Genomic DNA, 27907 nt, shown 5'->3' with positions numbered 1-27907 from the left:
TGAGTTTTCAGTTGATGAAAACCTTTGACTGCTATTGTGGATATTGGCTGAGTTTTAACCTTTGTTTCTTAATCAAAATCAGAAAGACCTCATAGTAAGTCATATTTGGGAAAATATCACTTTGGAATTCATGGTGTGGAATAATGCAAATGTCTTTCACTTTACCTATTAAATTACATTTGCTTAGGTACAGCTCACTCTGCTTACTGCCATAGTGAAGCTGTTTCTCAAGAAACCATCAGAAACGCAGGAGCTGGTACAGCAGGTCTTGAGTTTGGCAACACAGGTAAGAAGTCTGAAAAAAGCATGGAGTTGATTTGTCTTGTTTTAAATTCTAGGAAATTGTGAAACTTCTTCCAAGAAGGTTCATTTGCAGAGATTTTAAACGGAAGGAGTGCAGTCTTTAGATTCTGTTAAAAAAAATAAAAACAGTGCCTCTTTTACATATTCTGCTGAATTAGAACTGGTTGTATGGCTTCTAAATGAATTGACTGACTCCAGTTTTAATAATAATTCATGAAAATTGAACTTAGACTCTTTAGTGTTAACGAAGGACATGACTTAGTGAAAATGACATTGAGTCTCACAGTATCTCCTTCTGGGGGACTTAATTTCAGCTTTCAAATGAAAGTACCCTGTAGAGATGGTAAATGCTTTGACAAATATCTCGTGTGCTGTTCTGCCTTCTAGATAAGTTGCCTTTCTCTTTAAGTAATTTTAAAGTGCTAATGCTGCTTCCTTATTTATTTAGTATTTTTGGTCCTTTTAGGGAGGGTTCTGATTTCAGGAATGTGGCAACCAGCTGGATACACAGAAATCAAAGTAATTACTTTTTCTGACGTAACTAGTATAATGATCAGTCCATCATGATCCAGTAATGTTCTTAATTAGATTTGAGAACAGGCTGGCTTTAGCAGGCTGTCAAGAGTTATGATGTGTGTTTACACATGGAATCTGATTCAGATATTCAATTTACCATTTTCCCCTTTCATCTCTTTATAGTTGTATATTAACAGCATTTGAACTCTTTTATAGTTATTTAACCTAGTTCTGAGCTGTCATCTTTCCTTTTTTTTTGCTCTGGGGAGCTTTATTTCATATCAATAATGAGCACAATTGGAGGACTAAATATGGTAAATCCTGTAATTAATTAGTACGGTTGGGGTGTGCACTTAGTACACTTCTTGAAAACCAGTTCCAAACTGAGACCACAAATGTGAACCTTAAATAGTTGCCAATACATCATCTGTTAAGTGGTCAAAGCTCATCATTTGGCACATGATAAATGCAAAGTTCTTCTTTCCTCTGACAGAATTTAATTTTAGAAATGCCAGGAATCCATTTTAAGGAAAAGAAGTTTGACGGGCAGATAAGGCATTTGAATACTTAATGGAATACTATAAAGCAGACAACATTATTAAATAAGTTGTTTATAGGATATGCTATACAACTCTGAAAAAAATACAGCCAAGAAAACTGTTAGAGTCAAAGGCTACTTTCTGACACTTGATTCAAGTACAGATGTTTTACAATCAATGAACTCAAATGTGAAGAAGACCTGAAACTAAAAATTAAGATAATTGTCTTGTCTGATTACTGATGCAAGTAAGCATTACTGAGAATTATCACTTGATTATCTTTTAAGGAGCAGTTGACCAACAGTAGTTGAGTTAAAGGATGTCAGAAAATTCACTTCACAGAAAATAGAGGTGTCCCACTCCACCCCTTGTACCTCTCAGTTTTCTCCATTTCTCCAACAAATTATGAATGAACTTTTTAATGTGCTATTTCCCCAAGTCTCTAAACCTTCACTTGACCCCATTATGGTTAGTGTGAAGAAGCGTCCATATGAGTATGTGGAGTCAAGGGCAGGCCATGGCTCACCATCTGTCCATGAAAAGTGGACTGGGAGGTTGTCCATCACTGATGAGGCATGTCTTGGCACTAAGAGCAGAAATTGGTCATCTTCTGAATCAAAATAGTTTAGGTTAGACGTTAATTTTCACGTTAATGTTTAATAGGTCATCTACAGGGGGCCATTTTGAATAGAAATTGCCCCTTCTTAATCATGTAGTGCTTATTACAGACTCCGTAGGGTGATTGCCATTAAATTAGCCATGTATTTGACTTCACCTTAGGGCCTTGAAGTTCATTTCTGTCTTTTGCTACAGGCCCTGGAGCCTCTCTCCTTTATGAAAGAAAGAGCTCTGTATAAGTTAACCAGATTCAAAGAAGTCTTGTGTTTATTCTAGATGGTAATATAGTAAACTTGACTTTAATGAGGCCTATGTACTAACACTTCAGAAAACTCCCTGAACACAGATAAATACCTATTTATACAGTCTCTTAGCTTTCTCAGAAATCTCATTTTCTTCAAGAATCATGGGATTTCTGTTTATTAAAGTATCTCAAGTTTTAACTCTCCCCTGACGGCCACATTTCAAAGCATCAGCAATATTTGGCTCTCCATGAAAGTTACCACAAGAAGTAGAAAATAAGGAAAGAAACAATGTAGAGATGGGAGTGCTGGGTGGTGACCTAGAATCACTCGGCAGGTAAGAGACTGTCTCGGCTTACATTGTGTGACAGATTCATGCCTCAGCCAAATTGAAGATTCTGTGTTTATGTATGTGTGGAATAGTCAAAATCATCTTAACTGCTGAGAGGCCACTTGACATTCATCCACCTTGGAAAATAGATACACCTTTCCTATTATTAATTTTACATCTTTTAAAATTTATCTGTTAGAGCTCTTTGAAGTGTTTTTTCTAAAACTTCCTTTTGCCTGAAGCAAAGCAATTAATATTATCTATATTGAGCATTCTAGATTTCCTAGTCTAGACCCTTTATTACCCATTTGTATCTCTGTTAAGATGGAGTTAGAACAATTTTCTAAAAAGAATTTTGGCTTTGCTCCTTCTCTACTCCCTTTTTAAATTTAATTATTTATTTATTTACTTTTGGCTGCATACGGTCTTTTTCTAGTTGCAGCGAGTAGGGGCTACTCTTCGTTGTGGTGCGCAGGCTTCTCATTGCAGTGGCTTCTCTTGTTGCGGAGCACGGGCTCCAGTAGTTGTGGCATGTGGGCTTCAGTAGTTGTGGCACACAGGCTTAGTTGCTCCGTGGCATGTGGGATTTTCCCAGACCAGGGCTCGAACCTGTGTCCCCTGCATTGGCAGGCAGATTCTTAACCACTGTGTGACCAGGGAAATCCTGTCTACTCACTTCTGAATAGATAAGGCTAGCCTCATAATCAAGTGAGTGTCTTTGGTAGATATCTATTGTATTCACAAGTTCTGAACCCTGCCTTCATCTCCATTGTCTCTTAAGGCCTCTGTATCTGTATTTAACAGGCAGCATAGGAGAGCTGTGTTTTAGGTTCTTGTCAGAGTTCAAACTCACTCTTATTACAGTATTTGCCTGAGATAAAGTGTTTAGGGAGGATTCCCTATGTTCTTATAGATGTTGAAATTTACCACTGAATCAAGCCAGATTAGTAGAGAGCTGGGGATCTAGACTGCATTGTATTTGACCCTTATTAGAATAGTTTTTACTGAATTACACTAATATCATCATCCTGTAGTAAGGGTTGTCATGAGAAACTATCCTCTTTAGGTCTATTATCAAAGTATTTATTCCATTATATATTTTTTTCTCTATGAAACCCCATAAAAAAATTCCTAACCAGTTTTGGATTCTCTTATGCATTAGTGTGTAATTAACTGCCCCTCTGAATGGCTTATCTGACTAGACTTGTTTTTCATATCAGATGTTTGAAACCTTAGAATCAGATTTAAGGATCTCCCGTAGAAAATGTGTGGGTCATCGTGGCTTGCATTTTTCTGCCTTTGCTTCTAATTTATGTTCTCTAGCCTTAGATGTATTTTATAAGATTTGCTAAATCCATTTCTAGAACAGGGCAGGGTATAAATAAACCATCAGACGTTCCTAATTCTAGATTTTCTGTACAAGGACTAGTAGAGAATCTTAGTAACAACAGTCATCTGTATAGTGCTTACTATGTGCCAGGCTTTCAGTAAGGGTTAATACTGTTACTCTTCCCATTTTATAGGTGAGGAAACTGAGACATAGAGAGACCGGCCCAGTTAATATGGGATGGAACTAGTACTCAAACCCAAGTAGCCTGGCTCCAGAGTCTTTGCCCTTTTCTACTCTGTTAATGCTGCTTCTCAAGTCTGAAAGTTAAGAATGACTTTTGAGAATACTCATTTCCTGTCTTCCCTGCCTGAAGCATTGTTGTGCATAAGCCAGTATAAATAAGTGAACTTACAGGTTTTAAGATTATTGTGGATGATTATTTCATATTTGGCTATAAATAATAAACAGTTTCTCTAGGCTTGCCTTTTCTGTCCAGTTAATGAAATCTGAGGCATTAGCATAATAGAATAAGCACATTTATATAAGTCTTTTCCACTGGAATTTTCCTCTGGAATTTTTTTCTCAAGTTCGTGAAATAAGAACCTAATTTAATATTTATGTTACCAGCCATGAATTTTTAAGTTGAGGGCAGCATGATCTGCTGAGTTACATTAATTTGAATTGGGTGGTGGGGTTCTGTTTCTGCTACATCCCCTGGTTCAGGACGTGACTGGGCAAATTTCTCTGTCATACTACTGTTCTGTCTTTATAGTAGACTTAATCCTATTGTTTATCTATGCTGAGAATTCAGTGAAGTATATGTGAAATCTTTGTGCTTCTAATTTTAAATAAAATGGTGGTATGATTAGAAATGTTATGGGACTTCCTGGTGGTGCAGTGGTTGCGAGTCCACCTGCCAATGCAGGGCACACGGGTTCGAGCGAGGATCCCACATGCCGTGGAGCAACGAAGCCCATGCGCCACAACTGCTGAACCTGTGCTCTGGAGCCCGTGGGCCACAACTGCTGAGCCCACGTGCCACAACTACTGAAGCCCATGCGCCTAGAGCCCAAGCTCTGCAACGGGAGAAGCCACCGCAATGAGAAGCCTGCGCACCGCAACGAAGAGTAGCCCCTGCTCGCGGCAACTAGAGAAAGCCCACGCGCAGCAATGAAGACCCAACAACGAACACCCAATGCACCAAAAAATAAATAAATTTATAAAAACAACAACAATAAAGAAAAAAGAATAAAAGGGGAGCAGAGAACAAATAAGACAAAAAAGAAATGACAACAGTTCCAAACCTAACCATATCAATAAGTACATTAAACGTTGTCTAAACACCCCAGTTAAATGACAGAAGTCAACAGGTTAGGAAAAAAAAACTGTGTGTGTGTGTGTGTGTGTGTGTGTGTGTGTGTGTGTGTGTGTGTGTGTGTGTGTGTGTGTGTGTGTGTGTGTGTGTGTGTGTGTGTGTGTGTGTGTGTGTGTGTGTGTGTGTGTGTGTAATTAGGGGAAAAGAAAACCAACCCTTGAATCCATGGCTTTATTTCAAAGATTTGTCTTTTCGCTTTGATAGTTTTAGAGGAATTAGTAAAGAATACTCATAGAAGTGTCCAAACTTTAGTAATTACTATTTTTAGTACATGGAAAAGAAGTCTTCACCTTAGTTTTTCCGTCTGTGAACTAGAGACCGTCATCATCAAAATCACCTGTGCTGCTTGTTAAAAATAAAAGTTCCTGGGCCCCACTTCTGACATAATGAATCAGAAACTCTGGAATCTGCACTTTCAGTGGCTTTCCTGGTGTGTTAAAATGTTGATGCACATTATAGTTTAAGAATTACTGTTTCAGAGCTTGCTTGGTAAGAATTGTTTTGGAAGCTCTCAAATTTTGGAAAATACACTATTTTCTCGAGCTCCTTATGGGGGCCTATCAGACTAGCAGTACAGTAGATCCGAAACCAAATTTTCTGAGTCACCAAACACATAATGGCACCTTAAAATCATAAAAAGTTTCTATTTTCTTGTCATTAGCCTTGACTGGGCCTGATTTATCGTGGTCTCCATGTGAATTAGTGAGGCAGTGAAGGCCAGCTGATAGTAGTCCTAACAGATCACCCCTCAGGATAACTGAGTTTGCACAGTGGAGATCCTTGCCCACTCTTCACTTCTAGTCCTGGAAAATTTGCACGCATTTTCTCATTTCTCATAGGACTAAATTTTTAAGTCAGTGTTAAGATTTACAGTACGTATACCCTTTGATCCAGTGATTCTATCTTCAGAAGTTTGTCCTGTTGCAGTGTTTTGAATTTGTGGGGGGACTCAAGCTATTTTCACGGAAGTATATATTTTGTGAATCCCCACAGGAATCTTTTTTTTTTTTGGCCATTTGGTTAAATATGTACCAGCTATATGAGAGAAATAGTTTAAAAAAAAATATTTTGATAAGTATATTATTAAGCTGTATTATGTAGTTTATTTTAATATGTTTAACAACTTTACTACTATATAAAGGCAAATTAAGTTTTCCCAGTTAAGTGATGTGTAGTGTTCATTGTGTAATAAAATGCATAGTCTACAAATTTTAAATGACATGCTTTGGGGACTGAATATACAGATTAAAATTTAACTTTTAATTTAAATAGCAATAAAAGCTGGGCAGGGGATTGCTTTCCTAATGTGATACTTGGAGAAACTTGTATTCTGCTCTTTTAAAAACTCAACTTGTTTATGTTTCATAATATTCACGCTTTGTTTCCAAATGAAAATCCAAGTGAGGAGGTTTCAGGCTGCTATTTATAAACACTTCCTCAGGAGCAAATTAGCCCCCCTCCCAGCAAGCAACAAAACAAACTCATTTAGATTGGATAGTATCACTGTTTCCTTTTTTTAACCCTGGCATTTCAAATACTACAAACATTTTGATATGAATAATACATGTATATGTGCATTTCTATTAGAATAATGCAACCTATGAATGTGATAAAGATTATCTTGAGGTAAAATTTACCATTTTTATACTGTATTAACTTGTATCTCAGTGTTCTTTATACTTTTTTGTTTTTAACCAGCACTCCATTTTGAGTGCAAATTAAATATACATGATTAAGAAAATATATATAAAACCATCAGGGTCACTTCCGGTATTGAGTTGAATGATACGTGCCTTAAATTGCTAAATTATAAACCAGTTCATCTGCTTATGTAGAAACTCATGGGAAAAACCCTGGCCTAGTTTAAAGAAAATATTTTTGTATGTGTTTTAAATACAGAAATTGAAATGGGACTGATTGTTGCCTTTAATAACATGATACCACTGGAACAATTCATGCGTAAATGAATGCCACTATATAGACATTCTGAGAGGTGGATACCAGGATATTTATTGCCACTTTGTAATGATTGCAAAAATAAATAGTAGGAAGGAGGGAGAAAGAGGCAACAGCCTAAATGTTCATCAATAGGACACTAGTAAATAATGATGCAGTGCTGCATATACAGTGGAAAATGACAGCTGTATGTGCCAATATGGAAAGCAGCTTGAGGAGCAGTATATATACTATGAAACTGGTTTTGTATAAAATAAATATATATGTGTGGGAGCTCTCTGGTAAGATATATAGTGCACTGTTAATATGGCTATTTTGGGGATGGGGAGTTAAGGTGGGGTAGGGTTGGATGATGGGGGAGACTTATTTTTATATTATACATTTCTAAATTGTGATGTGTCATTGATAATAAATTTTTCTTAGCCATGACCATGTATAAAATTATTTTTAAACAGCCACAAAAAAAAATGAGACCACTAAATTCAAGTGTCACCCCTTTTAGAAGCACTTAGTTATGTTCTCTCTTGAACAGTTTTTTTTTATTATTTAGGTAATAGTACCTCTCATACTATATTGTAATAATTAATATTCTTTGAGCTCATTGAAGTCAGGCACTGTGTTGTTGTCTCTTTATATCCAGGGCCTAGCTAGTGTCTCCATAGGAGATACTTAATAAATATTTGAATGAAGAAAGAAGGTATGAGTGAAATATATGTAAGATGTGTTTCATGAATAATCCTGCTAATATTAAAGCAGTTAAAAACATTATTTTTATGTCCTGAGGCCATCGTAAGCAGTTGATTTTTACTGGCTTAAAGTTTATTTTCCTTTTCCCAACTTCATTTTGAATTTGAGTCTTAGAACTAACCCACTTCAATTTATATTTAAATTCTTGGAAACATTAGAGATTACAGAATTATGACTATTAACAATATATTGAGTCTAAATATCTTCTTAACGGCCAGCTCTGTGTAAATCACTTCAGCATTGCCTTGATAATAAATCCAGCAGTTTGGCTTTCTGTATGGAGAAAGGTTACATTTAAACCTTCTTGCCATTGTCTTTTCATTAGGATTCTGATAATCCTGACCTTCGAGACCGGGGCTATATTTATTGGCGCCTTCTCTCAACTGATCCTGTCACAGCCAAAGAAGTAGTCTTGTCCGAGAAGCCACTGATCTCTGAGGAGACAGATCTTATTGAGCCAACTCTGTTGGATGAGCTCATCTGCCACATTGGTTCTTTGGCCTCAGTGTACCATAAGCCGCCCAATGCTTTTGTGGAAGGAAGTCATGGAATCCATCGCAAACACTTGCCAGTACATCATGGGAGGTAAGCAGGTAAACTAGGTTTGAGTGAGAAGTGATTCTCTGTTTAGACGAAGTTGGTCTTCCTCAAGCTTTTATAGCCTAGAAAAATTTGCTATGCATTTGGCAAACCTACTCTACTGCCCTGGAGGCTTCATCTGAATACTAGTGACCACACACAAACAATGGGTTAAAAGGCCCCTCTGTGTTCTAATCTCAGGGTAGGTAAGGTTGTGCCTTTAGAAAATAGTGGTGAAGATTTTCTAAATGGATAAAGTTTGAAAGTTGCTAAAGTTTCCAGAAAGATGAGGCTAGAAATTTTCCCAGAGTTGAAAACTTGGTAAAAAGCCTGTACAGGCGTACCACAGAGATAGTGCACTTCAGTTCCAGACCACTGCGATGAAGTGTCATGAATTCTTTTGTTGTTGTGTTTTCAGTGCATATAAAAGTTATGTCTATACTATACTGTAGTCTATTAAATGTGCAATAGTATTATGTCTAAAAAAATAGTCTACATACCTTAATTTAAAAATACTGTATTGCTGGGGCTTCCCTGGTGGTGCAGTGGTTGAGAGTCCGCCTGCCGATGCAGGGGACACGGGTTCGTGCCCTGGTCTGGGAGGATCCCACATGCCGCGGAGCGGCTGGGCCCGTGAGCCATGGCCGCTGAGCCTGCGTGTCCGGAGCCTATGCTCCGCAATGGGAGAAGCCACAACAGTGAGAGGCCCGCGTACCGCAAAAAAAAAAAAAAAAAAAATACTGTATTGCTAAAAAATGCTTATCATCATCTGACAATGCAGGGTTGCCACAAACTTTGAATTTGTAAAGACTGCAATATCTGCAAAGTGCAATAAAATGAGGTCCGCCCATGTATACATTTAGCTATTTTTATCCTTTACTGTAACTTTGGTTCAAGCTTATGGATGAAGTTAGCAGACACTGCTTCTCTTATGCTGTAAAGCTAGCTGTTAATGAAATAATGTTTGCAGGATTGTTTTATAAGAGCAGCCTAGGTTCTGTGTAGACATAGTTGTTCAGTTGCCTGTACCTTTTTTACCAAAATAAATTGCTCCATATCAGTAAGGAAATGCTATTATGAACAGACTGTCAGGTAACATGGAACTCTTGCTTTGTAGATAACCCTAAAATTTTAATTTGGGAGTGGCAGTACTCCAATAAACTCTTATAATGGGTATCTTGGAATCTTTTCAGAATCTCCCTTCATTAATTATAATAAACCTCAAATCTAAGTAGAATTTGATCTCTGAGTGGTTAGAGTTATCTGCACTTGCACCGTATCTCAGTGTCTCGTATTGTGTAATATATATTGCTGTTTCAGTGGTTCATGAATAGCCAGAGTGTAGGATTTATTGCTTTACAAATTAGTGTAGTCAACGTTTACAATACTGTAGCTCTGTTTTGACAGACTATGGGCACAGATAAACAAAAAGAAAAGGGCAGTACCCAAGAAAATGATTATTAATCTTTCATTAGCCCTTGCGTTGAATCTTTGGTTTTAGGGCAGTGCTGTGATTTTCACCCAAAGGAAACTTGTGGTTTCATGAGGATCAGGCCTCGTTACAGGGTGTTTGACCTCGTGGGCAAGCATATTTAACATTCACTAGATATGACCATTTAACTTCTAAGTACATCTCCCAGTCTGTGCTTCAAGTTTTGATAAATAGATATGGACTTTCTGTTGTTTGCCATTTAAATTACCTTTCTCCTGATAACTTTGACCCTCAAATGGGATGGGGAAAGTGAAACAAATCAACAAACAAAAACACCTCTTCCTAGAACACAAAGAGAGAACCAATATGTAAAAAGAAGCACAGTCTTTTACATAAGGTCTTTATCAGATTAATAGCCTTTAATTTGTTACCTTCACAATTCCTTATGTGGTTTCTTTTTGGATGACTTTTTTGTCCATTTGTGCTTGTTTTGTGTTTTTGTTTTGTTTTTTTGCGCTACGCGGGCCTCTCACTGCTGTGGCCTCTCCCGTTGCGGAGCACAGGCTCCGGACGCGCAGGCTCAGCGGCCATGGCTCACGGGTCCAGCCACTTCGCGGCACGTGGGATCTTCCCAGACCAGGGCACGAACCCGTGTCCCCTGCATCGGCAGGCGGACTCTCAACCACTGCGCCACCAGGGAAGCCCTGTTTTTAAAAAAGAAACACAAGTGCAGAAAAATCCCCTTTGAAATAAATATGGGTATGTTGCTGCAAATGGCATGTCTGTAAGAGTACTGACATCACCTAGCTTCTGCGTCCTAAGGGTAATAAGTGATATGCCTCTGACATGAAATACGTTTGCACCATAAAACCTTAGAGGCTTAAAAATGCTTTACTTCATGAGGTCTTTTAAAATCACTTGGGAAAGGGAAAAGTGCCTTTTAGTTGAGTATTGCTTACTATACTTGTCAGCTGCTCTGTGGGCATGAGATGGTAAATAGTCGTCTAACTTGGAAATATCTCACCTTTTAAAAATACTGCTTGGATGACAGTTTTATGCAGTTATTTCCCATGCCTTCACAATGGGGAAAGATTTTCATGTTATTTTCTTGTGTCTTCAGTTTAGAAAAAATACATAATAACGATTTATCATGTTCTTAATTTGTAGAAACTGTAAGATCATTTATTTCTTTTCATCTAACTCACTTTTGTCTTCTCATAATACTCTTACCTGTCTATTAGAGTGGAGGAAAATATGTGCCTTTTCTGCCTTCTATTTAAAGGTGCTGATAAATCCATGTGTTTTGTCACATTTCCCAAATGGTACATGTTGAGAGATGATAGAATTTCACGGGCAGAGGATACCCCTTATGGAGATTTCATATATTTCTTGCTAGGTGTATATGAAATTGTTTCCCCTTTTGACTTCCTTATTAATTTTTGGCTTTATTTGTACCCACCCTCTCCCCAATCTAGATAGGTCTCCTTTTGGCTTCCTTGACACTTTTTCCTCCTAAGCCCTCTTTTTTTTAGATTGTTTTTTAATCTTTGCAGTTTTGTGTTCCTTCTCTTCTCTGGTTGTATCACAAGGCTCATTCTGAACCTTCTCTATGTATTCCCTTAGGCAGTTACCACTGATATATTCTGTTAAAGATGCTCTGCTCTTAGCACAGCACCCCCGAGTTACTCTGCTCATTTCACCTGAGGCATGTGTGTGAATTTCTTCCCAAGTTTACTTCTGTAACTCTGACTGCCAGTCCCTTTTCCTTAGCTGTCTGTTGGTCTTCCCTACTTGTTTTTCTCACTTGAAACTTAACAGAACTGAAAGCAGCATATTATTTTCCCCATCATCCCTCCAGATTCCTCTTATAAGGAGCAACACTAGTCTTTCACTTCTTCATTTTTGTTTTTTCTGAGTTTGATTCTTCATTCTTCTTTGTTCAAGTGTTGTCAGAACCTACGTAGGGTTTTCGTTTTTTAAGAAAGCATTTGTTTATTAATGGAATTTTTATAGTCGTTGTTTAGTTTTTAAAAAATTATATAAATCTTAGGAAACATACAAGATAGAATGGTATAACAAACACGTTTACTCATCACTCAGTTTCAACAGTCATCAGTATTTTGCCAATCTTGTTTCATTTATCACCCCCACACATTTTTTTTTTGAGGGAGCTGGAGTATTTTAAATTAAATTCCAGACCTCATATCACTTCACCAATGAGTACTTAACTTGGTATCTCTCAAAGATAAGGACTTAAAAAAAAATCACAATATATTATCAAGCCAAAATTAGGGGTAATTCCTTAACATTCAATAAAACTGAAATACTTTCAGATTTTTTCAATTGTCATTCTCTATTCTACTTTAAAGTTTATCTAAGATTGGTTTTACTTTTTTTTTTTTTTTGGCGGTACGTGGGCCTCTCACTGTTGTGGCCTCTCCCGTTGCGGAGCACAGGCTCTGGACGCGCAGACTCAGTGGCCATGACTCACGGGCCCAGCCTCTCCACAGCATGTGGGATCTTCCCAGACCGGGGCACGAACCCGTGTCCCCTGCATCGGCAGGCAGACTCTCAACCACTGCGCCACCAGGGAAGCCCTGGTTTTACTTTTTGCTTAAATGTTTGGAATAATTCACAGTGAAGCCATCTGAGCCTGAAATTTTCATTGTTTTTTTTCACTTTTTAAATGAATATGTCATTTATAATAATCTTAGTATTAGTGCACTAATCTTTAGTGTATAGCTCAATAGATTTTTACGTGTGCATGCGCTCATATAACTGCCACTCTGATCAGATATAGGATATTTCCAGCACCCCAGAAGACTCCTCATGCCATTTTGCTGTTATATCCACCCTCCAGAGATAACCACTGTTTTGATTTCTATCACTGTAGATTAGTTTTGCCTCTTCTGAACATCATGTAAATGGAACCATACAGCATTTGCTCTTCTGTTTCTAGCTTTTTTGCACAGTATAATATCTGAGATTACTCTAATGCCGTGTTATCAGTTGCGTGTTCCTATTTATTAGTGCATAGTATCCCATTGCTGCATATGCCACAATTTATTTATATCTGCTGTTGATGTATCTTTGGGTTGTTTCCAGTTTGGGGCTCTTATGGAGAAAGCTGCTGCGAATATTCGTATATATTTCTGTTGGTAGACCTATATACTCATTTCTCTTGTGTATACACTTCGTGGAATTGCTGGGTTATAGAATAGATGTATATTTAGCTATAGGAGATACTGCCAGTTTTCCCAAGTGATTGTACCAGTGCACACTCCTTCCAGAAATGTATAAGAGTTCTAGGTGATCCACATCCTTAGCAGCACTTGGTATTGTCAATCATTTTAATTTTAGCCATTCTGATTGATTTGTAGTGGTGTCTTATAGTTTTAATTTGCATTTTCCTGATGAGTAAAGATGGAAGTACCTTTTCATGTTTATAGACTGCTAGTATATCCTCTTTTGTGTCATGCCTGATCTTTTCCTTATTTTTTAATGAGTTATCATCTTTGTAGGAATTCTTTATGTAACGATTGAATGATTTGTAGGAATTATATATAATTTGGATACAGGTATTTTGTCAGATGGATATTTTGCAAACTTCTCCCAGTCTGTGGAGAATACCTTTTCTCACTTTCTCTTAATGGTGTCATTTGAAGAAGAAATGTTCTTAATTTTAGTGAAATCCAGCTCATCACTTTTTTTCTTTTATGGTTAGAACTTTTTTTTTTTTTTTTTTTTTTTTTTTGCGGTACGTGGGCCTCTCACTGTTGTGGCCTCTCCAGTTGCGGAGCACAGGCTCCGGACGCGCAGGCTCAGCGGCCATGGCTCACGGGCCCAGCCGCTCCGCGGCACGTGGGATCTTCCCGGACTGGGGCACGAACCCGTGTCCCCCAGCATCGGCAGGCGGACTCTCAACCACTGCGCCACCAGGGAAGCCCTGGTTAGAGCTTTTTGTAGAAACTTTTGTCTTCTCCAAGGTCATAGAAATCCTCTTGGTTTTCCCCTTCATGTTTATGTCTGATTTATCTCTAATTTTTGTTTATGTTGTGAGGTGTAGGAGTCAAGGCTCATTTTTGTCCCATGCAGCTATTCAGTTGACCCAGCACCATCTATTAAGATCATTTCCCCCTGCCTAGTCCATTTAACATCTCTTGGAACTCACCACTTCGTTTTTATTTTTACAGTGTTGTGGCAGTAACGGTTTAGGTCACTCTTAGCTCATCTTCATGTCCATTCTCCCAACTTCAGTCCATTATACACACAGCTGCTTGGGTAATGTTCCTCTAAATGTTCATTTTAGTTCTTTGTTCATCAAATAAAAGTGATTGTACATTGCCTATCATAAAAAATTAACTCTCCAGACCTGTTTTCAGAGTTGTATTTCCCTCATCTTCACTTCCCCCAAATCTTACCAATTACAGTGTCTGCTCCTGCCAGTATAATTTTTTCACCACCCCTCAAGTCAAATTGTTCATTTCTGTGCCTTTGCACAAGCTATCCTTTCTTTTTCTGAAGGTCTCTCCCTGGTAGTTCCTCATAACTACGCTGTTTTTGAAAATCTAGCCATAAAACCATTCTCAGAGTCTTTTGGGATCAGCCCCACCTGGTTCTGTTTTGCTTCTCATCTGTATCCTGTCAGTGTGCAGACACACAATACTCATTTCTGCTTTTACACAGTGAGTGTGCTTTTCACTTGTTTTGTGAATGCTGGTTTTTTGTTTGTTTGAGTATAAGTTATTTGAGGACAGGAAATATATTTCCTTTTTTTTAAAAAAAAAAAAAAGATGTATTTCCCCAGAGTTCTCATTACAGTGCTCCCTTATAGAGTAGGTGCTCAATTAAAATTGATTGACTGATGAAGTTATATAGTATAAGAGTTTTTTCCCCCTCCTGTTTTTGTATATCTGACCTTCACCTCATTGCCTTGTTACTATGTCCCGGGTGAAACTGACTTTTCTCTTTTCCCCTCTTTCTGTGTGTGACTTGCAGCACTGATGCGGGTGACAGCCCTGTTGGCACCACCACTGCCACCAACCTGGAACAGCCTCAGGTTATCCCCTCTCAAGGTGACCTTCTGGGGGATCTTTTAAACCTTGACCTTGGTCCCCCAGTCAATGTGCCACAGGTATCCTCCATGCAGATGGGAGCAGTGGATCTCTTGGGAGGAGGACTAGATAGTCTGGTAAGCATCTTTCTTCTTTCTTTTGGATATTTAAATTCTTTTTATTTTTAAGTTTCTGGGGTTATTTTTAATTCTTGATATGCTGAAGAACTTTAAATTATTCTGCTTTTTAGAACTAGACCTTTCCTTGACGAGCAGAGCAATGTCCTTTGATAAAGGACAGGATTATTTTTTCTAGAGATGTAATTGATACTGTTCATCATTGGTATGGGATATGTCTACAAGTGTACATGATTATTTTGTTGTCCTGCCTCTGAATGGAACTTTTGATGTTTAACCAACCTAGTCACCTTTCCAGAGCTTATTATTGCTCCTGCTGCTTAACTCTGGATAGCCCCTGTAATTCCCCTTCTGACCTGAACATCGTTCAGATGACCTCATAGTGATCATCCTATTTTGAGGCTTTCAGACTTTTGCCTTTTTTGTATTTTGTTGGCTTATGCCTTGTCTAATTCCAAAAGGTTCATTGGAGCCATTTGTGTTTTTATTTTAAATGTATCTTACTTATAGTTGAGAAGTACTTCTTGATTGGTTCTTTTTTCCCCTTTTCCATCCACACCCCCCCACTCCACCCTGTCATACTTCCAATTTAATTAGCTTCCAGGATTCTAATACTAAAAGGCTCCAATGTCCAGAGTATCTGTGAATATGTGCCACCAGTGGAAGCCAATTAGTTACTGTTGCTGTAAAAGATAAATGAGAAATATTAAGGATGACCTTCCATCTGTGTAGAGAAGGCCAGAAAAATAGCAGGTCTCATCACATGGCTCCCTGCAAATTAGATACTTAACTGTGGTGGAATTAGAGGGGCTTTTTTAGCTGAACACTTGAAATAAGTTGTTCATCAACCTGATGACTATAAATATGCCCAACAAACTGATTTATTTCGCAGCATCAGAAATTGGAAGGCAATGCCATAGATACAAAAATACATATGTCTTAGAGATTACATAAACAAAACGACCTTACTTTCTGCTTCATACACTGGCATTTTCTCTTCTACTTTACGAGCAGTATTATGTCTGGGATTTATGCCAGCTGGTACAGGTACATTTACTTTTGGCTGACAGAGAGCCTAAGGAGATAGGGTTACCGTCATATCTTTGTGGGTGATGCATTTTACTAATGGAAGTCACTGCTTCCAGAGTCTATACACTGACCAAGCTCTGGACTCTAGCTAATGGTGACACAAATGAGCACTGCTTTTGTCTTCCTTGGGAATAAAAGCATTTGCTTTTCATTTTCATATCTCTAATGAATAGAGATGACTGAATAGCTTCCTCGTGTGATATCCTGCGTTGCTGTATAACCTCCTTTATAGACTCAGGAGACTGACAAATGAATATTGAAATATTCATGGAGACTCTCAGAAATCCCTTATAAACACTGAAATAGCTCATCCTATTCTGTTGACACATGAGCTACAAGTTAAATGTTACATCCTCCCCACGGTTATGCCTTACCAACCCTGCTTATTTCCCTAGTGGTTTATGACATAGTGGACTTGCTGAACCTAAGAAGACAAAGAAATTAAGTTTGAAGGATGGAGGGGAGAAAGAGGCTCTATATTTTGATGTTGACTGGCCCAGGATTCTGTCGTCTTGTTTCTTAACCCACTTTAGCATGGAAGGGAAAGAAACATGTTATTTCCATTTGGCTTTGTATCAGCTCTTGCTGGCCCTTAAAACTAGTGAGTTTTCTCCTTATATTTTACACAGCTAATCCAGTCATGTGTCAGAATTCTGGCAAGTTTACATCAGATAGAAAAACAATTAGAACTTTCTCAGATTGTAGTAGCCCAAGTCACACATGGGCCTTTTTTCGTTTTCTTTTTTTGCAAAAGATATTCTCTTTGGGGTGGAGAATAAATTGTTTTTATAATTGGATTTCAAAATATTATACAGCCTTTGCTAGGTAGGCCCAGTAATGTTTCTGTGTAACTCTAAATTTTAGCTTATTCTGACTTTGGGATTTAAAATGGTATAATTGGCGTTATAGCCCCAGAAAGTGTTTACATGCAGGTTTCTTCAGCTTATTCTGTGATATAAATATGTCCCAGAAATCAAAATGAGGAGTAAAAGCCCTTCTTTTTGCTTTGGATCTGTATGTAGTTAAATATATATCACTCAAAGAACCAAGATTCCTTTTAAGAGACCATCACAAGGAAGAGGCCTAAATCTGGCTGTGTGAATGACGAGTTTCTGTGGCAGCAGTAGTCTATGCCAGTTTTAAAATGCTTTTATTGTTCTTACGTAAATTATCTAATTTAAAGAGGAAAATCGTTCTCAAAGTTTTTACTTAGTCTATACAGATAGTGCTGTTTCTTGAATGAATTGTTGCCTTACAGCAGTGCTTCTCAAGCTAATGTGTACATAAATCAACTGGAGATCTTGAACAAGACAGATTCTTGTTGCTCTGGGGTGAGACCTAGGAGTTTGCATTTCTAACAAACACCCAGGTCTGTAGACCACATTTTGCATAGTAAAGACATAGAGTATCTGTGATCACTGTGAACCAGTTCACTTTAGTGTTTGAATAGCTGTTGGTAAACCCAGATGCCTTTTTCTCTTGGCTTCAGTAGTAAACACACTCCTGGAAAGAGGGCTCCTACTCTGCCTCAGATTGAGAGAGGGCAAGAAACTCTTGAAATTATTTTGTTAAAGGTCTGTCTTTCACTCTCTAGGAAGAAGAATGTTGCTGGGTGTGGTAGAATTTGACCCAGGTCCCCATTTAAAATATGGCCTGGATTAGAGTTATGTGATTGTCTGGCAAGCAGCACTTAGGTTACGTGGTGTTCATCTCAGAACAGCTCTCAGCAGCGTTTTTGCTGCTTTTATCACTGGTTTCTAACAGAACCTTACCCATAGAGGTCAGTGGTGTGCTGCTAATGAAGCGTGGCAGCTACTAACCTTTTATTTCAAGCTTTGTGGTTCTCAACTCTAGCTGCATAACTGGTATTTAAAAATATATATTGTCAGCATTTGGACCCAACCCTAGAGCAATTAAATGGAATTTCTGGGAGACAGGACCTTAGACATTGGTATTTTTTTTTTAAAATCGAAGTTATTTTAATTTTGCAGCCAAGACTGAGAATATTGAGCCAAATAAAGCTCCAGGTGAAGTTAGGTAGAGATGTTACAAAATTGATCTTTAAACCAAGGCAGTGATTTCCACAGAAGAATTATATTTTGGTGAGCCCCTGGCACCTCCTACAAAACAGACCTCTCTGACTTTACCTTTGTTCTGCCTCCTACCCCTCCACACCCTCACCCCCTGACCCCAGGACATTTTCCTGTTGTGATTTGCTGTTAGGTGATCCAGCCTACCAGAAATTGACCAAGAGTTGAATTTGACCGATTTAGATTTAGTTGCTCATTCCCAGGGTTCTTCTCACCCTTGTTCATGTTCCATAATTGGAGACTGAAAATTGTCTTGTATTTTGGATTATCTACCCATTTTCTGTTCCTCTGTTTTAAAACTTGATATTCACTAGAGGATAATATTACTCTTCCATTTTCACATCCTGGTGACCCTCCCATTAGATCTTGTTTGCCCTCTTTCATCATTGCACTTGTGAAGTTTTGAGATTTAGTGAACTGTGACTTTTCTAGAACTGTCATTCAGGAAATACTTATCAATTTATTTATTCATTATTATTATTTGTCACAAGCTACCTGAAGGCTCCAGCCTTCTTCCATCAATAATCGTGACTCATATATAACAACTGTGATTCTTGAACCAAAGAGAGTGAAGTAGGTATATTGCTATGATGTAAAAAACACACACACACGTGTACACTATTCCCAGGTGACTCTTAGATGGTGTTTTTCGTTGTTTGGTTTTTTGTTTGTTTTTGGAGACAGGTACCTTTGAAAATCACTGATGTAGGCAGAGCTTCAGATTTGTAAAAATGTTGCTTCTTCATCACAAAACTCAAATCAAAATGGATTTCCTACATACTCTTCACTTTCCTCCTTAGTTTTTGCTTGCCCTTTAGTGTATTCTCTTTTGCCTAAATGTAGATAGTTTCCTTCTCCCGTTAGTGTAAACTTAACTGTCACCTTGATGTGGAATGAATTCAGGTAATGAAACTCTGATCTGTGTATAGAGCAATATAGTATACTATTTAAATGTTATTGGGGTTTTTGTTTCTTTGTTTTAGAAGCAGTACAGGTGTCTTTTTACGCCCCTGCTACCAAATCTAAGAAACTGCTCATCTTGGGCAGTGTGACATTTCTGACGGTGGTGCAGATCCTTCTGGTTTGGTGTAGTGTGAGAGGTGACCCGGCAGCCAGTATGTAAATCTTGCATACATGTTATAAAGATATACCATCTGCTAATGAGTCTGACGTCGCTGAGGATCGCTAGAGTAATAATTGAATCTCAGTTATTTGTTGCCATTACTTTCAGACTGTCAACAGACTGTCAGGCCTTGGCTAAATTACGGCCTTCTGTTTATCCAAGGTGCTGTGCCTTATTCTATTTAGAAAAATGGTGCTATTGTGCATCAAGAATAGAAAGGAAGCATTATCCAGAGTGCCCTTTCTGTGTGCTGACGAAGGGTTTCCTGCCAGAGATATGTGCTTCAGTGTGCCCAGCTAGGATGGAGTAGAAGAGAGGAGAAACTGCCTTCTCCTGACTCCAGTGTATGTTTTTCAGAACCTCCTACCCTGTTTCTTACAGGTTTTTACCTTCCAGATATTTCAGCTCATGAACTATTGTAGTAATGATTTTGAGGGTTTTTTTAGCCCGTGGGAAATCCATTGTACATACTAGTTTTGCATCTTCATATCTCTTCCTCTGGAAAAGAGTTGCTGTGATTTAAGAGCTTAACTTTTAGAGTTGGTAGTCTTGTGAAGACAGTTTTGTAAGTTGTAGCCTAATTTTGCCTGGTAAATTCTTCAGTGGCTCTTGTAACCACTGTCTTTTTTATCAATGCATAGATTTAGTGAAGGCTGGCCTCAGGCAGTGTTGGGCATAATTACCAAATACTGAGTGCCTATTTCTGTGCCAGTCTCTGTGCTAGAACTTTTATAATTCCTAATCCTCAAAATAAGTCTGCAAGGTAATTGGCATTGGGTCCCATTTTACAAAAAAACTGAAGGTTGCATAGCAAGTAAGACTCAGAGTCAGGATTTTGAACCCAGACTTCTTCAAAACTTTAAAGTTTATACGCACTTTTCCACTGTCCTGTGATTCCTCCAGTTTTTTTGTTATTGTCATTTTCCAGAATAGAATTCAGTCTCACTTAACTTTGGTCCTTCTCAGACTAGGGTACACAGTCTCTGGAGTACACAGCAGAGTACAGGGTGTATTTGAAGCTGCAGGATAAACCTGGTTCATCATCTTGCAGTGTCAGTCTTACTTGATGGTAAGGAATGTAAACACACTGTATTACAGCTTAGAATGTAAAATTGCATGAATGTTTAAGATAAAACACAAGGCTTGTTTGCCCTAGGCCTCTCCATGCTATACCTCCCAGATGCCCTGTGTGTGAGTTTGGGCTAGCTTATCATTAGGAGGCACTTGAAAGTTTGAGAAAGACTTTAGAAGTTTATTCATTAATGAGGAGAGGGATTGGATAAGTTTACACATCTGTCTCGCAGCAAAAGGAATAAGATTGCTTTCAGGTAGAGCCACAAAATCCTGTGTTCCCATCTATTTGGTGGTGAATTGTGATATAAAGCAAGTACTTTCAAGGCAAATAAATGATGCACAGGACATTCTTGTGCTGAAAACTGGCAATCAAAACCACTCAGACAATACATTTCCTTTCTAGAAAGATCTTTGGCCTTGGGGTGGGAACGGAGGGGGTGGGGTCACTTTTTCCCCTAATTGGTTGTATTCATATGTGTTGGCAGTGTTGATGCAGATATGGTGCTCTAAGTCAGTTGGGAAAACAATTTTGTCAGCCTTCTGTCCATTTTGTGATAATTTTCACCAATAAAATGATTCATTTCCAAATTGTCTCCCCAAGAAATAATACTGCCATAGTGGTGCTTATATGGAAATGCATTCACTCAGTAAATATTTGAGTGCTTATTCCTTGTCAGGCTCTATTCTATGTACTGGGAATATAGTTGTGGTGAGTCCTTACAAACATACATTCTAGTGAGGGGAGACGAATGACAAACAAGTACATAGGTAGTAATTACTGCAAAGGAAAATGAGACAGGATGCAGAGCTTCTCCTGTGAATTTTTACTGCCTTGAACATTGAGTTATATCTGACCTAAGAGACCAACAGTGGCCATTCTAAGGACTTTCTGTCACATTCTATTCCCTGTCCCATCTCAGGAAGTAATCTATTATATCTCCCTATTTTTCCGTTGATGTAAGACTTTTTTCCCTTCAAGTTAAGGAGTCTTCTGATGATTTTGTATGATCTCAACTCATTTATGCTATTCCACATGAAGTCTATTCTCACCATGAGTTTGTCTAATAGCTTTTGCATGGTTACCTATTCTTTTCACCAATTTGATTAGTTATATTTTATGGTGCTTTTCTAAATAGCTTTTTGAAGATTAAATTAAAATTTGTAGCCCAGCAGTTGGAAAACCATACTTTTACCTAGAAGATAGTGTGTGCCTTCTAAAATCTAAAAGCTAATAGGAAAAACACAGACTGATGTTTCTGACACCAGTAGGATTTTGGTATAAGTTTTGTTTGTGATCGGAATCATTGTGTACTATTTTTACATCATTCTGTTTTGACTCCTAACTAGCAGAGCTATATGACCTGAAGCATTCCTTAGACTCCCTTCAATTAAATCAGTTCTGGAAAGTGTCAAATAAAGGAGGTGATAATTCTAGACAGGAGCAAAGAAATGTGTGAGCTTAAGATCTACACCTCTAATTAAGAGAATGTCTTCAGATACTCAGCTCCAGTTTCAGAAGCAGACAGGTATATTTTAGACTGGTCAGATGGACCTCAAAGGGGCTAGCTAACCCAGAGCAGTGATTGTGAACATTTGTGGGGGGGTTGGGTTTTTGCATTTAATTTTATTTTTATTTGTTTATTTATTTTTGGCTGCATTGGGTCTTTGTTGCTGCGCAGGGACTTTCTCTAGTTGTGGCGAGTGGGGGCTACTCTTCGTTGTGCTACACGGGCTTTTCACTGCGGTGGCTTCTCTTGTTGCGGAGCACGGGCTCCAGGCGTGCGGGCTTCAGTAGTTGTGGCACTTGGGCTCAGTAGTTGTAGCTCGCGGGCTGTAGAGCGCAGGCTCAGTAGTTGTGGCACACGTGCTTAGTTGCTCCGTGGCATGTGGGATCTTCCCGGACCAGGGATTGAACCCATGTCCCCTGCATTGGCAGGCGGGTTCTTAACCACTGCACCACCAGGGAAATCCCATGTAGGGTTTTTTGTTGTTGTTGTTCTTGTTTTGTTTTCGGTCTGCTTGGTGGCCATGTCAAGGCTTTTCCTTTTCTTGGAGTCAGGCAGACTTGGTCCCTTACAGAACCTCAGTCTTGAGTTCTTTCTCTGTACTTCTGCTTTTGTAGCATGTTGCCATTGGATGAAGGTATTTCCTTTTGGTATGCAGACTCAGCTCTCAAACTTTTGTCTCAACCTGGTTCTGCAGCAGAGCTCATGCAACCGTGCTGAAATTCCCTTAGCCCATAAAATAAGTCACCATGAAATCACTACTTTCCATCCAATTACTGAATGAACAGTGCAGCGACACATCTCCCTAGTTCAACATGAACTGAACCTATTTCAACACTTCTTCAGGCATGATAAAGCACCCACTCTGGCAGTAGCGAAATGTTAATGTTATTCTTAGTGCCGTTTAATGTGATTTAGATTGGGGGCTGGGGAATCTTTACCACTAGCAGAAATTTTAGACTTGGGTATCAGCTATGGACCTGTAGGAAAATTCTGCTCAGTTTTCAGCATTTGAAGTGTTCTTTTCCTGAAATTGGCACCTCTCCTTCATCTTCCTATATCCTGATTTAGTTGGTCTGTAGTTGACATTATTTCCTTCGTGGAGAAAATAGCGGCCTCATTAAGGCAGTCCTGGGATTAACGGGAAATGGACAGCTCCAAAAGACACTTAAAACGTACACAGTATTTTGACACCTAAGATTGAGATTAAAGCCATGCCTTATGCCTCTGGCACTTTTCACTCACCTCTCCCAGCTTACTGGATAATAGATATCACTGAAATTTTACTAGTCCAGTTTGACTGATTTTGTACCCTACCTGATTAGTAAGTATTACCAAACAGATGAATCTTGTCTGACTCCAGATGATATCAGCAACTGAACTGAAATGGTTAGTGGCTAGTTCAGGCCAGCATGACAACGACATTGCTGTGTTTTGTTAAGCTTTCTTGCCTTCCCCGCCCCCTCCTCGATTAATATCTGCATCATCCTGCTTGTCCCTGTAGATAGGAGAGGCCCTTACTGGGGAATTGGCTCCCATCCTTGCTGACATCTCCCTGTTAGTTACTCTTGCCCAACACTGTGCTGTCACCTGTGTCATATTTTCAGAGAGGAAGATGATAACCTCCCTTAGAAACTTTTCAGTCAAAAGGAAAGATGCTGAATAAAGTCTGAGTAAGCTATAGTTCTGCTAGTTAGAAAACATATTGAAATTGTCCTTTCCTTTTGCTCTCTGGACATAGCACAGTTATGTGAACCTTTATATTTCTGGCTGCATGTCTCTAACACCCTTTGGATTCTGTCTCTGTAAGATCAAGAGTTCTTGATTGTGGGTTGCAGCTGAGTTGTATTTGATAAGCTGAACATAAACAAAGGAGTATCAGAATTACTTTTTAGTTTCTCTTACATGTTTTTGAATAAAATTGACAAGCAGCATGGTGGGGGGGAGGGGTGGGAGTACATTTAGATCCTGTCCAGCTAAGATAATATTCATATAATACTCATGTATAATAAGAATGAAATCTAAGAAAATAAGGGCTATAAATGGGCTTTATTTCCTTTGGAAATAACACCACTAGTGAGTGCCTTTTCTCAATGCCTTTTATTGAATGTAGCATATTTGATAATACTGTCATTTCTCTTCCAGTGTGTTTTTTCTTTCTTGCCGTCGAGTGCCAACAAGGCCCATAAAGAATTCCATCTCTTTCAAGCTTCAGTTGTGACATAGGCCAGAAGGGAGGAGAGTGGCTGGGGGGAGGATGTGTAAGCCCATCAGAAAGTCATAAAACTAAATCAAAACCAGCATCAGGACAAGTGAGACATTCTGCATCATACCCTTCCTTAGAAAGGGTTTTTCTTGGACTTCCCTGGTGGCACAGTGGTTAAGAATCCTCCTGCCAATGCAGGGGACACAGGTTCGAGCCCTGGCCTGGGAAGATCCCACATACCGCAGAGCAACTAAGCCCATGTACCACAACTACTGAGCCTGGGCTCTAGAGCCCGTGAGCCACAACTACTGAAGCCCGTGTGTCTAGAACCCGTGTGCCTAGAGCCCGTGCTCCATAACAAGAGGAGCCACCACAATGAGAAGCCTGCGCACCACAACGAAGACCCAACGCAGCCAAAAATTTATTTATTTATTTATTTATTTATTAAAAATAAATAAATGGGGTTTTCTTTCTTCTTAAGTTCTAGCTTCCTTTTCAATTCAGGAGTTAGTGCCAAAGTAATTCCTGAGCATATATTCTTGTCTGATTCCAGATCATAGTTAATTCTCTAAGGCAGTGATTTTCAACCTTGTCTGTACATTAGAATCACTAGGGCAGCTTTTTAAAATTCTGATGTCCAGGCTACAACTCAGAACAATTAAATCACCATGGCTGGGATTGAGACTCGGGCATCAGTACTTCTAAAAATCCCCCTCCTCCCCACAGTTATACACACGCAGGTGGTTTATTCCATTGTGTGTCTAAGGTTGAAAACCATAGTTAATAGAACACAATTGAAGTAGTTATTAGTAATCTTAGAAAGATTGAATCTTACTCTAAGAAACCTCCAGGTTTTTGTGATGGAGGAATTGAAAACTAAAGACTTAACCATAATCAGTTTGCCTTTGCAAACTTATTTTCTTTGACTTTTTTTTTAACACATATCTACCCTGTGCTCCAGTCTAATTAGGCTACTACTCCTTCTTCCTTTTTTTTTTTAAAAAAAGTATTTATTTATTTATTTATTTGGCTACACAGGATCTTCATTGCCGCATGCGGGATCTTCGTTGTGGCATGTGGGATCTTCGTTGCGGCATGAGGGAATCTTTTAGTTGTGGTGTGCGAGATCTTTAGTTGCGGCATGCAAACTCTTAGTTGCAGCATGCGGGATCTAGTCCCTGACCAGGGATCGAACCTGGATCCCCTGCATTGGGAGCATGGAGTCTTAGCCACTGGACCACCAGGGAAGTCCCTACTCATCCTTCTTGATCATGCTTTTATTCCTACTTCTTAACCTTTGTTCAGGCTATTTGAGAAATAACCTCCCCCATTTTTGCATTCTATAATTTCACACTACCATGTCTTTGAAGCTTCTTTTCATTATCCTTCAGCCAAAAGGAGGCTCTTCTATTCAGAACTTTCTTTTTTTGCTTTAGTATATTCTGTATGGTTTTTGCATTCGTGTTTTGTTTTTTTGCCAGTTTGCAAAGCCTGGATCTTGTTCATCTATTGTTTTCCCCTCATTGCCCGGCATCTTTATAGTCCCCATAGTACCTTATGTCCAGCAAATGTGAGTGTGTGTTTGAATAAAAGGAATCTCATGCTTTTCAGATGTCATGCTATGGATGTGTGTTATTCTAGAAACAGGGAGAAGGTAGGTGTGTAATATCTTTTCTGTTTGCTGTCATTCTTTTCCAGTTACTCGAATTCTTGGTTGTGATGACCTTTTTATCTGTATGCCTGTGATTTCTCGCCCCACGTCCAACCAGTAAATAGTCTTCAGGAACCAGACTTTGCAAATGTTGGTTCTTTGAGGTTTGGAGTGTTCTGTAGCTTAGTGCAGAACATGCTTATTTATGCCAGTTATGAAACGCCTGGGGTTTTTGTTCTGTCGTGGTGGAAATAAGTCCCATTATTTTTCAGTATATATATTATTTTTGAGACTTTGGCAACCCAGTTTTATTTATCTGTCCATTGAGAAGGTAATAAATCCCCTCTCTCAAATCCTGAAGACAAATACAGTTGTTGTTGTTGTTTTTTTTAACACAACCACAGCCTAGAGCTCTCCAAGTTTCTACCACTAAATGACAGACAATAAAGGAAACAGTGTTTTGTAAAGCATACAAGGCATTTGGTGATTCAGAGGGGAATGTTAGATGCACAGTGAGAACTAGGGAAGTAGCAGTATAGAATCGTAGCACAAAAGCGTATTGTTTGCTTTCTGAACAGCACCATTAGTTGTGGATATATGTGTTTTATGTTTCTTCATGCTAGCTATTTTCAGCTTCAGTTCTTCTTTAATGCTTTTGTCCTGGAATTCAGGGTGAATTATATCAGAGCCCTGACGGGAAAAAGAGGCAAGAAGTAAGACCATGTGGAATTATTTTCCTGTCACCTAGCTAATTGCATTAGTCTAATTCTCCAATAGTTAGCATCCTTTTAAATGATCTACTCCAGATAAATCACAGCATTTCTGCGTAGCTGTATTGACTGTGGGAGAGATTTGAGGAATTGCATGCCTTCGCATTTCCTACCCAGATAGGATATCTTCCTAACCCAGCCGTTTGCTTTCTTAGGAGAGTTCTAAACTCTAAAAATCACTCTTGTTCAAGCTATAATTTTTGAAGCTTGAAATTGCAGCTCATTACTGGTTTGGTTCCCACTTACTCAGTGGGGCGGCAAGTTTTGTAGTTCAAAACATATTTTAGTTTTTCTTTTTTTTCCCCCCCTTAAATTTCCTTTTAAAGAAAAAATAAAACATATTCAGGACATTACGACTTAGAGATATAGCTTCTTGGAATATGTAAACTCTTTAAATCCTGTTTGGGTTTGTGCCTATGTACCCCAGTGGAAAGACTGGATCTGAAACATCCCTGAGATGTCCCAGCTCCGTCTTCTTTCCACGTTTTCTCAAAACTCCCACACACCATCACTTCCCCTACTCAGTTCCCCTAGGTTATATTTCTTTGCAATCTAGAATTTCTTTAGGCTTTGGGAGTCAAGTTGAATAGCATGTATTCCCCGCAACTTGGTAGAGCAATTTACAGATTCTGTATGGGCATCTAGTACTTAGCTAAATGAACTCTACCTTTCTCTCCTCTCTCTCCTTTCTCTCTTTCAGCTTGGCAGTGACCTTGGCGGGGGCATTGGAGGAAGTCCGGCAGTAAGTGCCATCGGTTTTTTTCACCGTGGGATGCACTGCCCCCTGTTTGATGCCTTTCCTATGCACACGTTCTCAGACCAGCCACTGCTGCTATCTAGCCCTGTACACCAGAACCTCTGTAGCAGTGTATGAAGAGTAGAAAGTAGCGTAGGGTTACTTGGATTCTTTGGGACCATACACCACATGTGGTGTAGGGGTCTCTTTAGGGATTGGCGCTCTGGTGTCTACAGAGTTCTTTGTCTTCCTGACATTAAAGGGCTAAAGGAAATGGAACCTCCCATCTTGACGAGAGAATACTCTTTTCTCTCGTCTAGAAAGAGCTTGAGCGTCAGCTGGACTCAGAGTGAGACTCTCCTCGTACGTGAGTTAGGGGGGTGTGAGTATCCATCTCCCCCAGGAGAGTTTCCTACTAGATATTTATGCCTAAATGCGGAAATAAGACTTGCCTGGGCCCAAGTGGAAATGGAACTGCTGTCTAAGTTGGATGCTTCTCCTTCT

At 38.9% G+C, this 27907-nt stretch overlaps 1 protein-coding gene across 7 annotated transcripts in view; it reads left to right on the top strand.

Moving 5' to 3' along the window:
* The window catches only part of AP2B1 (adaptor related protein complex 2 subunit beta 1), a 117711-nt gene that overhangs the window by 45066 nt on the left and 44738 nt on the right, over window positions 1–27907 (top strand). For 5 of the 7 annotated variants that reach the window (XM_060135578.1, XM_060135577.1, XM_060135574.1 and 2 more), the window contains 4 exons: window positions 188–286; window positions 8283–8542; window positions 14967–15159; window positions 27368–27409. In XM_060135578.1, coding sequence (XP_059991561.1) covers window positions 188–286; window positions 8283–8542; window positions 14967–15159; window positions 27368–27409 — 594 coding nt within the window. The remainder of the gene's footprint in view (window positions 1–187; window positions 287–8282; window positions 8543–14966; window positions 15160–27367; window positions 27410–27907) is intronic. The other 2 variants (XM_060135576.1, XM_060135581.1) reach the window with 2 other exon arrangements.

This window comes from Lagenorhynchus albirostris, chromosome 20, assembly GCF_949774975.1.
Source record: "Lagenorhynchus albirostris chromosome 20, mLagAlb1.1, whole genome shotgun sequence".
Taxonomy (NCBI): domain Eukaryota; kingdom Metazoa; phylum Chordata; class Mammalia; order Artiodactyla; family Delphinidae; genus Lagenorhynchus; species Lagenorhynchus albirostris.
This window is presented reverse-complemented; position numbering and strand designations above follow the sequence as displayed.